General features: G+C 36.4%; 1 protein-coding gene across 3 annotated transcripts in view; it reads left to right on the top strand.

Moving 5' to 3' along the window:
* Imp (IGF-II mRNA-binding protein) overlaps positions 1-16949 on the top strand; it is a 69719-nt gene that overhangs the window by 34410 nt on the left and 18360 nt on the right. For 2 of the 3 annotated variants that reach the window (XM_090119636.1, XM_090119652.1), the window contains exon 1: positions 3238-3725. The exons of the other annotated variant lie outside the window; for it this stretch is intronic. In XM_090119636.1, coding sequence (XP_089975762.1) covers positions 3634-3725 — 92 coding nt within the window. In that variant the 5' untranslated portion in view covers positions 3238-3633. Of the gene's footprint in view, positions 1-3237; positions 3726-16949 lie in introns of those variants that run through there. 3 annotated transcript variants of the gene reach the window in all.

Raw genomic sequence — 16949 nt, 5'->3', positions numbered from 1 at the left:
TTCGCCACAAAATACACCTTTTCTGCTGAATCACCTGCGTACACGTCCCGTCTGGTCCCTGGCCGGCCGCAGAGTGAAGAGAGGGGCAGAACAAAATGGCGGATCTAGTAGTGTTGGCAGCAGTAGAGAATATTGCCTAGTTTGCGAGTTATTCCATGCATCCGATCTTATGTCACATCCGATCTTAGGCGACCCAACCTTAATTAAACACCTTGTAATTGGTTTTGTTTTGTTTGCATTAAAATTTTGCACTTACCACTTTCAGATTTCAATTTTTCGATTGAAGCCTTATGAATCCTTACTAATATTATAAATGCGAAAGTAACTCTGTCTGTCTGTCTGTCTGTTACTCAATTACGCCTAAACTGCTGAACCAATTTGCATGAAATTTGGTATGGAGATATTTTGATACCCGAGAAAGGACATAGGCTACCTTTTATTGCGAAATATGTACCACGGGCGAAGCCGGGGCGGACCACTAGTAATAAAATAAAATTTTCAGGGTAGCTACCTCATAGATAGAGTAAGTTTTTAAAAAGCCAAACGGATATTTTTTATGTGATTTTATTTTTTACGGGCCCTTGAAGTTATGAACATACTGGGTAATTTTATCTTTCTCGGCATTAAATTCTTTTTTTTTATTCCATTCGAAGATCTAACCATAGTACTTAAATGTTACTAAAATCTATCTTTCAGCTTAGCACACAAAAAAAATCAAGCATTTACCGCCATCAGCATCACCATAAATCAAAATCTCTACGTACTCGGCGATCGGTGAAAATTTGAAAAAAAAAAAACATAACTCCGAAAATACGAAAAATCGCATAATATACTGTACAAATACATGGGGGGTGATTCGGATAGCCCTTTATGTCCTCTACCTCCCAGCTTCAGTATATCACTACTTCTTGGGACACCCTCTATGGTCAAACATGAATTTTTCACAATAACAATGGAGTGCACAAAAAAAATTGGGTAAACTTTGCAATTTATAGTTTAAAAAACAATATCCCACATCGATCATAATAATTCATTCACTATAACTCTAATCTGAGGTGAAGACCCCCAGGCACTATATTATTAGGCCATATTCGTTTCGTTTCTTTAATGAAGATTCGTTTCTTTAATGAAATGATTTAGGTACCTTAATAATGATGACGTCAAGTCAAACTAGGTTTACTGCTACCATTTATTACATCTATTTTATTAGGTACGGAGTACGGACTACGGAGTATTTGAAAAGATTTTTTACCCAAAACATGTATTAGATATAAATTTATACTTATGCTTATAAATTATAATATTAATTATACTTATTCGAAATAGATTGGCCATAAAATTGTCGCAGATATCGTGCGCGATATTATTAGCAGATTGGGACGCTATAGGAGAATGCTTTATGACCCGCATATGCATCGGTCCCGATAGTGAGAGCGAGGTATGAATCAGCGGTGACGCAGCGCGGCTGGCGGCGCACGCTCACTCGCCGGCCCTCACTCGCTGCGCTCGAACGGCTCTTACCTCCCGACATTTACCTCCTCGTCTTGACGTCGGGATATTACAAAAAATATATATATTTCGTTGCTATCATATAATTACATACCAATTAGTAAATTGTATGAAGCATAATTGGATTTCTTTGCATAATTCGAACGGCGAACTCGCGTTTCGACTTGATTGACATTTCGTGGGTCTAGTAAGTTAGAACTAGAATATTGAGGACCTTTGAAGGGCGTCGGGCTGGATGGAGCAAAAGGTAGAGACGGATCATTGTGCCCGGGCCGCTGTAGATTTGGATAGCGAAGCGGGACACGAAGTGGGTGACGCCTGTACCGGACGAAGTAGGCGGTGTCGGGCGACCGCCCTCCACGGGCCCCGGACAATCACCGTAGAAAAGGCATGGGCGCGGGGCGCCGGCACGCGGATTCAATAACGAATATACTTCACGAACTTCTAAGTAGGGATTTGCCGTGAAATCTTCGTTATATCGATAGTTTTTTTTGTTAACCTCGAATTTTCTTTATGATAAGATTCGTCATTGGCCGCCTTACAAATAGTATAAAATAAACATCCAAAGCCATAAGCAAATCGAATTTTAATTGTTTATGAAGTCGATGTAACATAAAGTTTTTATCTTTATTTAAGTTGTATGTCAATCATTATTGCGTGAAGATGACGTACTTAATTTAATTTTCTGTAACATTTTACAGAATCAAAAATATTTGGGATACAGAGCTCCTTTGAAACTGTCCTTTCCTGAATGACAAACTGCACATTTTAAAAGATCCCCTGAAATTAAAAATAACTATTTAGCTAATAACAGCCATCCTCAATAATGTATCAAGAGAAAAAACCTAACTGATAACGATTTCTTATTGCGGGGTGGCATAGGCTCTACATTTCACACCTAAAGGCTTTGTCAGACAGGACGCGTACTTAGCGCGCGTCAGAGCGTTAAGTTGACGCCGCGATATGACGCTAAGATGTGTTCTACTACCATCGTAGAATACCGTCAAACAGAGCGCCGGCGCTAGCAGAACGCAACGCTCTGTCGCGGCGTTAGGACGCTTTAACGTCGGGTGTTGTATTTTTTTACAAATTTTATTTTAGCGTCGGAGTTAATAGGCGTAAAAGAATAATAAAATACTGCATATTGACCGAAAATTTGATAGAATTTCTTAGAAAATATCCATGCTTATATAATACGAAGGATAGTTCATATAAACTATAAAGATATATCAATAAAGGCAAAATTGTGGGCACAAATCGGAGAAGAAATTAATGAAACTGGTAAGTAAAAAATTCTTCCGACTCCGGAGTTAATATCGCTGTACCTTGTTTTGTTCGTAAGTAATAATTATGTAAACAACATGCAGCTTTAATAATATCAATTGCTGTGTCCTAACGCGCGCTAAAGCGTTCTGTTTGACGAAGCCTCGCGCGACGTTAAAACAGGACGCTGCAGCGCTACTACGCAGCGCTAAAATACGCGTCCTATCTGACAAAGCCTTAACCGGGTGAAGCAAAAGAGCTAGTGACGCATACATACAAATTAATGTTTTTCTCGAATATTTTAATCGATAAAATAAATCGATATCGTCACGTCACTAGAACGCGTTGTGAGCTCCCCGCGGGCCCCGCGTCAGCCACGCCCAGCGCGCGCATTCTCAAACAAAATCTACACGAAATTGATGAAAGGAGAATCGAGTCGGATCGGCGTCGCGTCGCCCGTTCGGTTCAGTCACGCACGTCAGCCAGTCGGGTAGCGATCTTGCCAGCGAACCGTACGCGCGGCGCACACGTGCCCGTACCTAAACCACGCCGCTCTGCTCTCGGTGCCTTTGCCCGCTTCCCATATTATGTAATACAAAAATAAACTGCGACTCAGTAAGCGGAGCACGTGTGCGCACCGGCTGTCGTACGTCGCCGTCCATCCATCCAACATACAGCCAACAATCGTGACATCAATCATTCTTACCTATCTACAAAACCGCATCGCATCAATTACCTGACGATTCGCTAGAGATTCTCAATTAGCTCTAGTTGAGTGCATCGTTATCTGGACCTGTGAATTGTTTGGATCTTGTATCTTCTTGGTGTTTTTGTGTTGTGTGTAAATTGTAATCAAGTGAAATGTCCAACTCCGTGGAGCAACAGTTTGGCGAGCTAAGTCTGTCTCAAGACGAGCATGATCAAATGTACGAACAGGAAGATCATCAGGACAGGTTCGATAACTTCTAGTATTATGTTCGATAACTTTCAAACAATGTATTCATCGATATAAGTATGCCGCGTTTCATTTAAATTTTACACATCACTACTCAAATGTGCATTCATGGCTCCCCGTCCAAGATCACTATATCTATCTCTTTCGTACACGCCGTGGTGAACAAGGACGAACGTTCATTCTTTAAGACTATAGCTGTTATTAAATGTATACAGTGGACAACTTAAAAAATATTTCCCGCCGTTTAGTACGTTTAATCTTGGATTCGCATGGAAAATCGATATCTTCGGAGTAGAATAACAAATAATATATATAGCTATATCATATATTATTACATAATAAATGATTTATTATAAATCTTTTATGATGTAGCGCCATCTTGCTTAGGCGATGGGTCTTCATTAGTATTAGGTTAAATAATTTTCATGCTATATTCATGTCTCCGCATTACCTATTTACTTTCCATAATAAAACTTAAATTATTAACACAATATATACGACAAATAATTTATGTTTGGACCGAACCGGCTCTGGAGAACGCGTCGACCGAGCTTGAGTTAGAGAGAGATGCCGAAATTTTGGGCGCCATGTTCATTCTCGTACTAGCTGCTCCGCGCGGTTTCACCCCCGTGGCTCCACTCCTGTTGGTCGTAGCGTGATGATATATAGCCTATAACCTTACTCGATAAATGGGCTATCTAACACCGAAAGAATTTTTCAAATCGACCAGTAGTTCCCGAGATTAGCGCGTTCAAACAAACAAACAAACTCTTCAGCTTTATGGTGGCAGTACACATGTGGCCAACGTGTTGGGCCAACGGGTTGGGCCAATGTGTAGAGAGCTACTTGGCGGTATGTTGGCTTCATTAGCCTAGTTGGCGCCAATATTGGCAGGCCAACCGAATGTTGTCGGTTTTTTGTGCACACATCAAAGGATCTTGGCGCGCTCCGCAAACAGCGTTCACACGTTGGCGCCGATGAGGTTTTAAGGCCGCTGCATACGTGACGGGAAAATACCTCGGACGGGACGTGAGCGGGACGGGCACGTTCACAACGGGAACGTGGAGCAAACGCATACGCACCGTGACGTGATTCTGATCTAACGTGCTAGTGTTGTGAACAACGAAAGATGGATTTTTCAATTCAAGAATTGGCTTTAATTGCTATTGCTCTAGATGACGAAGAAGCTACGACCGTCAAGAAAACATTAACATCTTTGTAATCTACATTCTGCAAATAAAGAAATTTGAATTTAAACTAAACAATACTGTTTTTAATTTATAAGCTTAAGATGTTTCATTTTTATATTTTTGGTAATAATGCCGCCATAAAACAAAAATATTATGCACTAAAATTATTTTGGCATTTTAAACATAAAATACCTACGTAATTCAGAACACGATGAAGTGTCACAGGAATCATCATAGGTGAAAAGGACTAAGTATAGTTAGGAATACCACAATATCTAAATATCTAAATATTGTGGGTTCGCTATACTATACAACGCTGGATATGAGCGAACACATTCGATTAGTTTTTCGTCGTCCATTTTCGATACTTGGAAGGCGTCACTACTAATCTCTCCGGCACGAACGGAGCGACTGTGCATACGTAGCGAAATCACGGACGGGACGGGGCACGTGCGGGACGGGACGTGCTAAACATCGTCGGCGACGATATTTTTCCCGTCCACGTTCCCGTCCCGTCGATGTTCCCGTGACATATGCGTATTTGGATACATTTTGTATGCAACGATGTTTCCAAAACTTCCCGTCACGTCCCGTCCGGGTAAAATCCCGTCACGTATGCAGCGGCCTTTACAATGGAGAATGTTCACTAATTTTGATTATTAGCACTCCATATTCTCTGTCAAAAATAAATAATACTAGAGAAAAAATTACTTCGATACGTCAATTATTTTCCGATTTAGAAGTAAAACAAGTTGTAAACGCCCGGTGATGGTGTGACGTCACACCACAACACGCTCAATCTGGCTCACTCAGTCCGCTAGCGATCGCGCGCCCGCGCCGTCGAAATTATAATTAAATACTTTTAAAAATGTCCAATCCAAATACCAGAAAATCATGTGTTGTTCCTAAATGTAAAAATACAACAACCAATTCGCCGGATAAGTTGTTTTTTATAGTTGCAAAGGAAGTAAGCTACATATTATAATATTTTGAGAACATTGCAGCTGTTTTGCGTTATCCTTTGTTTTCTATACAAGTTTTAATCTATATTAATCAGTTCTTTAAAGAAACGAATCTTCAATGGCGGCGCTTATCATTCCCTCTCGCTCACACACAGCCGTACGGTATGCAAAAAAAAATGGAAAAATAAAATTACTAAAAATGTATTTGATTTTCCCTATAATAGTTTTTATCATAAATTTACAATGACAATTATGCATTTGCGAAAGTAAATAATGTTTTATTGGAATTTGACAAAATATGTTCTTTGGGAAAAGTTGTTCAGTTTTATGGGCATATTACAAGTATTATAGGGATTTTATTACATTCTGTATACGTAAATATGATAATTCATATAAATACACAAATACAATAACAAAAAAGTTTGCCAACAAACAATTTGAAATAATTAATAAAATAATTATCAATTTACGTTATTTTTATTTTCTTTTTTGATGATCCTACCATCTGTCAAAGTCAGCTTTGGCCGCCATTGAAGATTCGTTTCTTTATTGAACTGACTAATACTAGACTGTGCTTCTGCTCTGCTCGTATGGGCTAAGTATAGGTTGATGGCTAGTAAGATTTTTTCTTGTTTTAAGTTGAGAATGATATGGAGAACTGTACTAAAATATAAGTTGGTCGGGGGAAGAATTAAACAAAAACAGGGTATAGTTCCACACAAATTCAAATGTCAACAGGAAAATGAAGATAAACCTCAGAGATCAGCAGTGCAAAAACGCAATCGTATAGAATATTTTGAGAAACTATTAAATAAAGATGAAACTTTGGCATGACTGTTATTTTATTAAACGAATAATAATTACTTTGGACTATTAACGAAATTCGCGGACGAAAACCCATCAAAATACTGCGCAAGCTATAACACCTACTACAGCGCTGCCGACTTGATACTAGGGTGCGTATAAAGCAAAATTACCAATCTTCTATTAGATTATACGTGTAATATGCAAGACCAAATCTAAAAAATAAAATATATAACAAACTAGATGATATGTTCAACGATTCTGTTCAATCAAAAACATAAAATATTAAAATTGACTCGATAAAAAAAAATCACCAAGTTAGCTCTAATTTTCACACTTTTACGTTTTCTACTTGACATGGTAATACTTATTATGATTTTTTTTTCATAAACAATTATATTAAAACATTTGCAAGATATTTGGCAGAGCATTTTGAGTACTTAATTACTTTTAGTTTTGGTTTTATCTGCGATAAACCACTTTTATCGTGACAAAACCAAACGTTTATCTCGAGAAAAAAAGAGCGCCAAAAATAAAACCAAAACTAAAAGTAATTACACAAAATGATCTGACAAATATCTTGCAAATGATTTAATATAATTGTTTATGAAAAAAAAATCATAATAAGTATTACCATGTCAAGTAGAAAACGTAAAAGTGTGAAAATTAGAGCTAACTTGGTAATTTTTTTTTATCGAGTAAATTTTAATATTTTATGTTTTTGATTAAACAGAATCGTTGAACATATCATCTAGTTTGATATATATTTTAATTTTTATATTTGGTCTTGAATATTACACGTATCATCCAATAGAAGATTGGTAATTTTGCTTTATACACACCGCGCGGGGACGCGGCCGCGCGGTGCGTTGTGACGTGACGTCACAAGCGGTCACGTGACTATATTCTACGAATGAAGAATGTTACTAGGTATGCCAAATCCCTTGAAATTGTGTCTCAGTAAAGCCTGTATGTATACAAATACACTAGTTTTTGTCGTAGTCAAAAATACCAAGTAGTTTTGATTTTATACGCATTCAAAGTTTCGAAAAATATCGAGTCCCGCTAATAGTCACGTGACCGCTTGTGACGTCACGTCACAACGCGCCGCGCGGTCGCGCCCCCGCGCTTAGTATCAAGTCGGCAGCGCTGTAGTAGGTGTTACAGCTTGCGCAGTATTTTGATGGGTTTTCATCCGCGAATTTCGTTAATAGTCCAATAATAGTAATTACTAATTATTATTCGTTTAATAAAATAACAGTCATGCCAAAGTTTCATCTTTATTTAATAGTTTCTCAAAATATTCTAGATACGATTGCGTTTTTGCACTGCTGATCTCTGAGGTTTATCTTCATTTTCCTGTTGACATTTGAATTTGTGTGGAACTATACCCTGTTTTTGTTTAATTCTTCCCCCGACCAACTTATATTTTAGTATAGTTCTCCATCTCATTCTCAACTTAAAACAAGAAAAAATCTTACTAGCCATCTACCTATACTTAGCCCATACGAGCAGAGCAGAAGCACAATCTAGTATAGATTAAAACTTGTATAGAAAACAAAGGATAACGCAAAACAGCTGCAATGTTCTCAAAATATTATAATATGTAGTAGGTACTATGTAAGAACACGGAAAATTCTGACACCAAAGGTTTTGCACCTCTGACCATTTTTTGTTTACGTCCTTTGCAACTATAAAAAACAACTAATCCGGTGAATTGGTAGTTGTATTTTTACATTTAGGAACAACACATGATTTTCTGGTATTTAGATTGGACATTTTTAAAAGTATTTAATTATAATTTCGACGGCACGGGCGCGCGATCGCTAGCGGACTGAGTGAGCCAGATTGAGCGTGTTGTGGTGTGACGTCACACCATCACCGGCCGTTTACAACTTGTTTTACTTCTAAATCGGAAACTAATTGACGTATCGAAGTAATTTTTTCACTAGTATTATTTATTTTTGACAGAGAATATGGATTGCTAATAATCAAAATTAGTGAACATTCTCCATTGTATCCACATGAAGGAATAATTTGGAATCCACGGCATGATCTACTTACACAAAAATAATAAAAACCGGCCAAGTGCGAGTCGGGCTCGCGCACAAAGGGTTCCGTAGCAGCAAATATAATAAATTACAGTTAAATCAACCTATCTCAAAAACTATAAGAGATACTTTGATCAAACCAAAAATCGTTGAAAGAGTTAATTAGCATGCATCACCTCTATTTTTTTTAGAATTTTATACCCCGTAGTTATAAAAATAGAGGGGGGGGGACATACTTTTTACGACTTTGAGAGCTGATATCTCAAAAACCGTTCACTTTAAGAAAAATGTTTTTTAGAAAACTTTATATCATTTTAAAAGACCTTTCCATTGATACCCCACACGGGTATGTACATCGAAAAAAAAAATTTCATCCCTCAGTTACATGTATGGGGGGCCCCACCCCCAATTCTTTTTTTTACTATTTAGTGTCATATTTTTGTAGCGGTTCATACAACACATATTCCCATCAAATTTCATCACTGTAGTACTTATAGTTTCCGAGTAAATCGGCTGTGACAGACGGACAGACGGACAGACGGACAGACGGACATGACGAAACTATAAGGGTTCCGTTTTTGCCATTTTGGCTACGGAACCCTAAAAACCATATGACTCAATAAATTAGATGTTTTATTTTCTATTTATCATATTATTCTAGATGTTTTTCTTATCTCACTTTCATACAATGCGATAAAAAAAAAACAATTTGATCAAAATTATGCTCATTGTACCTATATTGTTATTTAATTTTTAAGAACAAGTAACTTTTTAATACTATTTTACTCATTTTAAAAAATATATTCATTTTTTTATCGCATTGTTGGCCCCATGTGTACTGCCACCATAATAGCGGCAGTACACATGGGGCCAAGGCGTTGGGTTGGGCCAACGTGTTGGGAAAAAATGAAGGATATCAAGATTCCTGTTCACACATTGGCGTACTGATCATTCTGCATTGGCGCTTCAAAGATGGACGTACGTAGTCCGTAGAAGTTCTTGCAGCCGCGGCAATTTATTTATACAGTGCGTTTAATTATTACGTACCACTCTTTGCCCGTCGTACGGTTCTGTTGTCCGGTCAACCGGACTATGGGAAAAAAATATTTTCCGTAGTTTTGCAACGAAAACATGATAAACCCAGTGTGACCATTCTGAAAAATAATATTTTACTTGGTCCGGTTGCCTTTTTATATAACTATAGGAATACAGTCAAAGGAGATTTAAAATAACAATGGAAAGTTTAATCAAATAAGAAAAAAAAACATTAACTAAAAGCGACTCTAAATAATGTTAGCTTTATTGAAATAAAAAAAAATGCCTCAGTTACTACATATTTCATGTGACTTAAAACGAGTGCCTAAAACAACAAAAAAAACAAACAGCATTATCAAACTGAATATTTAAATTCCCTCTTTCCCCATGGTACGGAAATTGCGTTTATAAGTATTACCTACTAATTATTATCTTATATTTGCTAGCTTCTCCAAAGCATAGCCTAAATCAATTTCTTCGTTTAAAAGTTGCAATTGAATATGCCTTATTGTATCGTCTTTTAGTATATCTTCCCTTTTGCGTTTAATATTTTGTTTATTGCATTTTGTAATTCTGATTTGTGTTTGCTTATCCATTTTCTCTAAATAATTTAGAAGCCGTAATATGTTAACATAGTTTTTATTGATTGCTCGATTTAATTTGGAATTCCATCCCTCCACGCTGTTATTGGTGCGGTGTCGTTGTCCAAAAACAGAGATAAATTGGCAATATTTACTGTTAATCCACATTTTATCAAAATATTTAAAAAACTTGTCCATGTTCGAGAGAGCTTCTGATTTAATGTGTCGCCATGCATCTAAAATAGTTTCACATGGCAAAAGTGGTAATCTAGCACACAGTGTTATAATACGTCTCTCCACTCCTGATTTTGTAAAGCCCATACTCTTAGCTTTTCTCCACACACATCTTGACCAGTGATAATAGCACCCGATTATCGTTACTATTGGAAATTCTCGATTAATGGCATTTATAGCTGCTCTCTCATAGTCACAATGGACTTCAGAAGGATTCCATCCCAACTTTGATTTGAGCAAACTAAACACTATTGAATAGCTTTTTTCTTTCTTATCACTCATGAGGACAAATATCAAAGGAATCACATTCGTTGTTTCAGCCGTGCTGCCTACTTCACCATGTACCGTAAATAATTGATAAAACGGACGTGGGCAACTTTTAAACGTTCCATCAAAAAAAAACTCTGTTATCAATGGAATTAACTTCCTCGCTTCTTGAGAGCAAAATATGATAATCCTGTTTTTTTCAAAACAATAATCGGCTAACATAAAGTTATTTAAAAACTTTGATGGAACTTGTACCTCTTCTGGACTTTGACACACCATTTTTTTGACACCATTGCTTTTATTTCTCGAATTATAAAGGCCATGTTGAACATTACGAAATTCTGGCACCTCTACTACCATGTCGATTCCAATATCTTTTAGTTTTTCAACTGCCTCGTTATAAAGCATAGGTATAGGAAGGTCCGATTTTTTAACATCTTCTTTTAAATTAGCCATTGCTACATCGACATCATTTTTTGCTTCGTTTCTTGGACATTGATGAGGAGTAATTTTAACCACAGTTTCATTCTATAAGTAAAATGATAGAGAATTTATTGTTGATGCATTAGCAGGGAATTTATAAGGGGATGCATTGGTTTAAATACAAAAATACAATAACGTCTATACCCCTGTACTCCTTGCAGGGTGATGTTAATGGGCTGATGATAACTAATATTGTAATGTGTTAAAATAAAAAAGTTATATGTAAGTTATCCTTACGCGAACAGTTATAAATCCTTTGCATTTCAGTTTTTTATAAGAGCTACATCTCCACAGTAACGAGCCATCTTTGTAATTACAATTTTTGTAATACTGATGCCCATCAAATAGCAGCACTGTCCCACCTTTCCTTGAAATGTATTGTAAACGTTGGGACATAATATTAGCAATATTTTCAAAGCCCTATAGATAGATAGCAACCAACATATGAAACTGTAAGGGCATTACTATCATTGTTCAGGAAAACAACTGTCAGAATAAAAAAATATCATCCCATATTTACAATATATTAAACAAAAAGGTCAAATTGATAAAAAGTTTAAACTAGATCTTCCATAGTCCGGTCAACCGGACTATGGAAAAAAATATTTATTCCGTAGTCCGGCCAACTGTACTACGGAAAATATTTTTTTCCCGTGGTCCGGTTGACCGGACAACAGAACCGTACGACGGGCAAAGAGGGATTACGTACATGTGCATCAATAACAATGAATGTACTCTGCCGTCTGCGATGATACCATTTTCCAATCTCTATTGTCCTTTTTTTATAACTGTATAAATAAAACATTATTATGTTTAGATTTTTTCAAATGTTTAAAATGTGTACATTTTACATTTAATTTAATTTTAACTACTTACCTATAAAACGAAACTTTAAAGATTAGATTTTAGATATTATTTTATTAAATGATAATATTATCACTACATAGTATAAAACAAAGTCGCTTTCCCTGTCCCTATGTCCCTATGTCCCTTTGTACGCTTAAATCTTTGAAACTACGCAACGGATTTTGATGCGGTTTTTTTTAATAGATAGAGTGATTCAAGAGGAAGGTTTATATGTATAATAACATCCATTAAATAGTGGAGAAGTACTGTTATTTTTGAGGTTTCTAATGTGATGTCGTAAAAAATTACATTTTTTCCGCTTACATTGCAAACGCAGGCTGAACCCTACGAGTTTTATCAAAATAATGTACTAAGTATTATACACATTGAAAAGGTCTACAGAAAAGTCCGCGATGGTATATGTCTATCTGTTATGGATAACCCACAATAACTTTTTTTTGTCATTTACTTTTTACGACAAATAATGGCTAATTTTCGATGCGATTTTAACCAATACAGCATTAATCCTTAACCAATTAAATACCTTGAATACATTGTTCATTTAATATAGATCTATATGGCCCTTTACACCGTATGATTTAAGTGAATATTTTCGAAGATATTACAGATTTTAAAAATTGCGGGACGTAGCGTTTGCGGCGGTACCGGCCGGCCGCCCAGCTATCTATTTTATACCCGTGCGAAGCCGCTATGTTTTTATATACAACGTTCACAGTTTTTCTGTAGTGTATTTAGTATAAGCATTGCACCCGTGCGAAGCCGGGGCGGGTCGCTAGTTTATGTAATAAAGCACAATTTGATCAAAATAATGCTCATTGTATATTGTTATTTAATTTTTAAGAACAAGTAACTTTTTAATACTATTTTACTCATTTTATAAATATATTCATTTTTTTATCGCATTGTATGAAAGTTAGATAAGAAAAACATCTAGAATAATATAATAAATAGAAAATAGAACATCTAATTTATTGAGTCATATGGTTTTATTTTTGTGTAGTTCATGCCGTGGATTCCAAATTATTCCTTCATGTCGATACAAATCTACGAATTGTAAAACCTCGGCGCCGCCATCGCTATCGGAACATGGTTAAACATAAATTTCATTGACGCGCAACGATACTGTCTCCGCTGACGAGTAACAACAAACTGAACAAGACACCAACGTGTGAACGCTGTTTGTGGAGCGCGCCAAGATCCTTTGATGTGTGCACAAAAAACCGACAACATTCGGTTGGCCTGCCAATATTGGCGCCAACTAGGCTAATGAAGCCAACATACCGCCAAGTAGCTCTCTACACGTTGGCCCAACCCGTTGGCCCAACACGTTGGCCCAATGTGTACTGCCACCATAAGAATTAATACGAAGCTCGGGCAGTCGTTGGCGGAAAGCTTATGCTGTAGCATCAATCATTATCAACATCTAGCTTTACTAAAAATAACCGTATTTACTATTTACACATTCATGCGAATGGTGAGGCGAACAAGGAACACAATTACCCACTGTGTAAACGCGGTATTAATGGGCCCTCTTCACAGTGGACAGCGTTGGCCCAACAAATGATCGTCAATGTTAGCGGCGATTATGAATAAAAATCGACATTCTACAATGACAGCCGATCAATGATCATAGTACATATCTAGGCTCTCTACAGTCTACAGTATATATATAGACTACTCTATCGTGATTCGTGATGGCCTCTGCTCGCCCAACGTTGCCCATTGTAAAGAGGACCATTGGAATTGCATGTTCGTAACTGACGTCGCGTCGCTATTCACACGAATTTATAAATGTGGTACCTACTTGAAAGTATTAAAAACTAAAAAGTGAACAATCAGCAACCCTTATCTATAACATGAATTTAATTGCAATAACCAGTTCATACACAGTATGTACACCTTCGATAATAAAAAAATAAAATCCCTAGAAGTTTTCTTAATAATAATAGGTACATAATTTGTGACGTAGGTTAAATTTTCTTTGGATTTTGCGAGAATCTATGAAATCCTAACATGTACACATACTAGGATTTTAAAGATTATCGGTTTGAATGAATTAGGAACACGACTGGTGTGTAGGTAGGGAATAGGGATAGAGAGAGATTAGTGCTATAGTTATGGCATAAATTTGTTGTTCTTATGGCCACAGTCGACACTTCGGCAGTCGCGAATGTATGCCTTATAATATACTAGATTTTCGCCCGCGGCTTCGCCCGCGTTTTCAAAGGAAAACCCGCATAGTTCCCGTTCCCGTGGGATTTCCGGGATAAAACCTATCCTATGTGTTATTCTGATGTATAAACTATATTGTGGTTTTTACGCGAAAGAGTAACAAACATCCATACAGCCATACTTACAAACTTTCTACCTACCTAACTACCTTTATAACAGTAGTACGTAGGATTAAAAGTACCTACGTGTCACTGTCCGGGATGGACTCTCAACTACTGAACCGATTTTAAATTTGATTTACACCCCGTGTGATGTTTGATCTAACTTGAAAGATAGGATAGGTTACATCTCAGTTTAAAGTCGTCAATTTATTTTATTGCAAATTATTATTTGACAGTCACAATAATTATCTGTTTGCTCTAATAATAGTCCAGTCTGTGGGGAAATGTAAAAGCCTCTGCTCTACAAAAGGTGGCGTAGAAAATGTTTTGAAACAATATTGTTTAGGTATGAAAGGTTAATAAAAATCCAAGTTTTCGACCTTGACGGACCCAGGCGCTAGCCGCCATCTTGAATTAAAGGTGCTAAAATTAGGTATATTTTAAATAACTTCTCAATTGTTTACTAAATCACAAAAGTGTCTATGAGGGGTTCAAAGAAGACAAAATTACCTACATTTTTTTCATACATGATTATTCTGTAAGTCTTAAAGGTAAAAAGTTATAAGCGACGGAAATAATAATATTTACAGAAATCATATAATTTTAATTTTGTTTAAAAATTGTACAGCTATCATTTTTTAATTCTCTTTGATGGCCCGGGCTGGTTAATGGTGGCTTCTTCATTATCGTCGCTGAAATTTTCTGTTTCATTGTCTGTATTTTTAGTTTCCAACCATGAAATTTCGTCATCAAGACCAGACTAAATCGAAGACGCTGGAGCACGCTTTCTAGTAACTTTTTACGGAGGGGACATGGATAAGGAATCCTTAGAAGATATCCGATATGAACGATTCGTAAAGTTATCAATAAAAAGTAAATTTAATCGACGAAATTTCATGTTTGGAAATTAAAAATACAGACAATGAAACAGAAAATTTCAGCGACGATAATGAAGAAGCCACCATTAACCAGCCCGGGCCATCAAAAAGAATAAAAAAAGATTGCTGCACAATTTTTAAACAAAATTAAAATTATATGATTTCTGTAAATTTTATTATTTCCGTCGCTTGTAACTTTTTACCTTTAAGACTTACAGAATAATCATGTATGAAAAAAATGTAGGTAATTTTGTCTTCTTTGAACCCCTCATAGACACTTTTGTGATCTATTAAACAATTGAGAAGTTATTTAAAATATACCTAATTTTAGCACCTTTAATTCAAGATGGCGGCTAGCGCCTGGGTCCGTCAAGGTCGAAAACTTGGATTTTTATTAACCTTTCATACCTAAACAATATTGTTTCAAAACATTTTCTACGCCACCTTTTGTAGAGCATAAATACCTACAGACTGGATTATAAAATTAATGAACCATTCTAATCTAACAATACATCTGTTGACTAGTTTGAGTAATTAAGTAATAGATGGCGCTATTTAATAGATAATAATTTGAACGCTTTACGCGTTTGACCATATTCGTAACTAAGACTAGGGTCAGCTACCTAGTAGATTATCTATACTAATATTATAAAGAGGAAAGGTTTGTATGTATGGTTTTCACGCTTAAACTACTGGACCGATTTTGATTAAATTTGGCACAGATAAACTTTAGACCCTGAGAAAGAACATAGGCTACCTTTATTGCGAAATATGTACCACGGGCGAAGCCGGGGCGGACCGCTAGTAATTTATAAAAGGGAACGCAGATACCACTAAGCAGTAAGCTAGTAAATGAAAAGATTCCGTCTCAATAATACGTGCAGCGATGCGGAATGCGGTGTGTTATATAATAATAAATGGCTGTTTGCCCGCCAGCGGTCCCAAATTCCCGCTCGGCCTCCTCTCCCCTCAACCGCTTTCTCAGAAGCAAGGGGAGGTTTTGTTACTCTTAATCCTTTCTTTGTTCGTCGAAAATAGCTGCGTGTGATAGAATAAGTTTGGCTCTTTTTGTCTTAGCCGTTGGAACATTGCAATCTTTTTACATTAAACAACGTTTACAAGGTTACACATTACAATTAAAATCTTATAACTAAGATTCTCCAAAAAAAAAGATATTAATAATATAACTACGTTAAAAACAACCGAATTCAAAAACGGAAAAGTAAAAAAAAACAACTGATATTATTAATTACAATATATATAAAAATGAATCGCAAAATGTGTTGGTAAGCGCATAACTCAAGAACGGCTGAACCGATTTCGATAATTCTTTTTTTATTATATTCCTTGAAGTACAAGGATGGTTTTTATGTAGAGAAAACGTAAATATGTACCACGGGCGAAGCCGGGGCGGACCGCTAGTTACAATATATTATTTAGATGTGCTATTAATTATTAAATAGGTTTGAAGTCAGTGCCAAGCAGTAAGCACGTGCATTTCAATTAAGTCATCGAGATCAGACAAAAATGCTCATAA

This window comes from Colias eurytheme, chromosome 1 (genome assembly GCF_061535395.1).
Source record: "Colias eurytheme isolate Ceu_HAF_F1 chromosome 1, ilColEury1 Martin Lab GWU primary, whole genome shotgun sequence".
NCBI lineage: Eukaryota > Metazoa > Arthropoda > Insecta > Lepidoptera > Pieridae > Colias > Colias eurytheme.
Note: the sequence above shows the minus strand (reverse complement) of the source record. Positions and strands in the feature narration are given on the sequence as shown.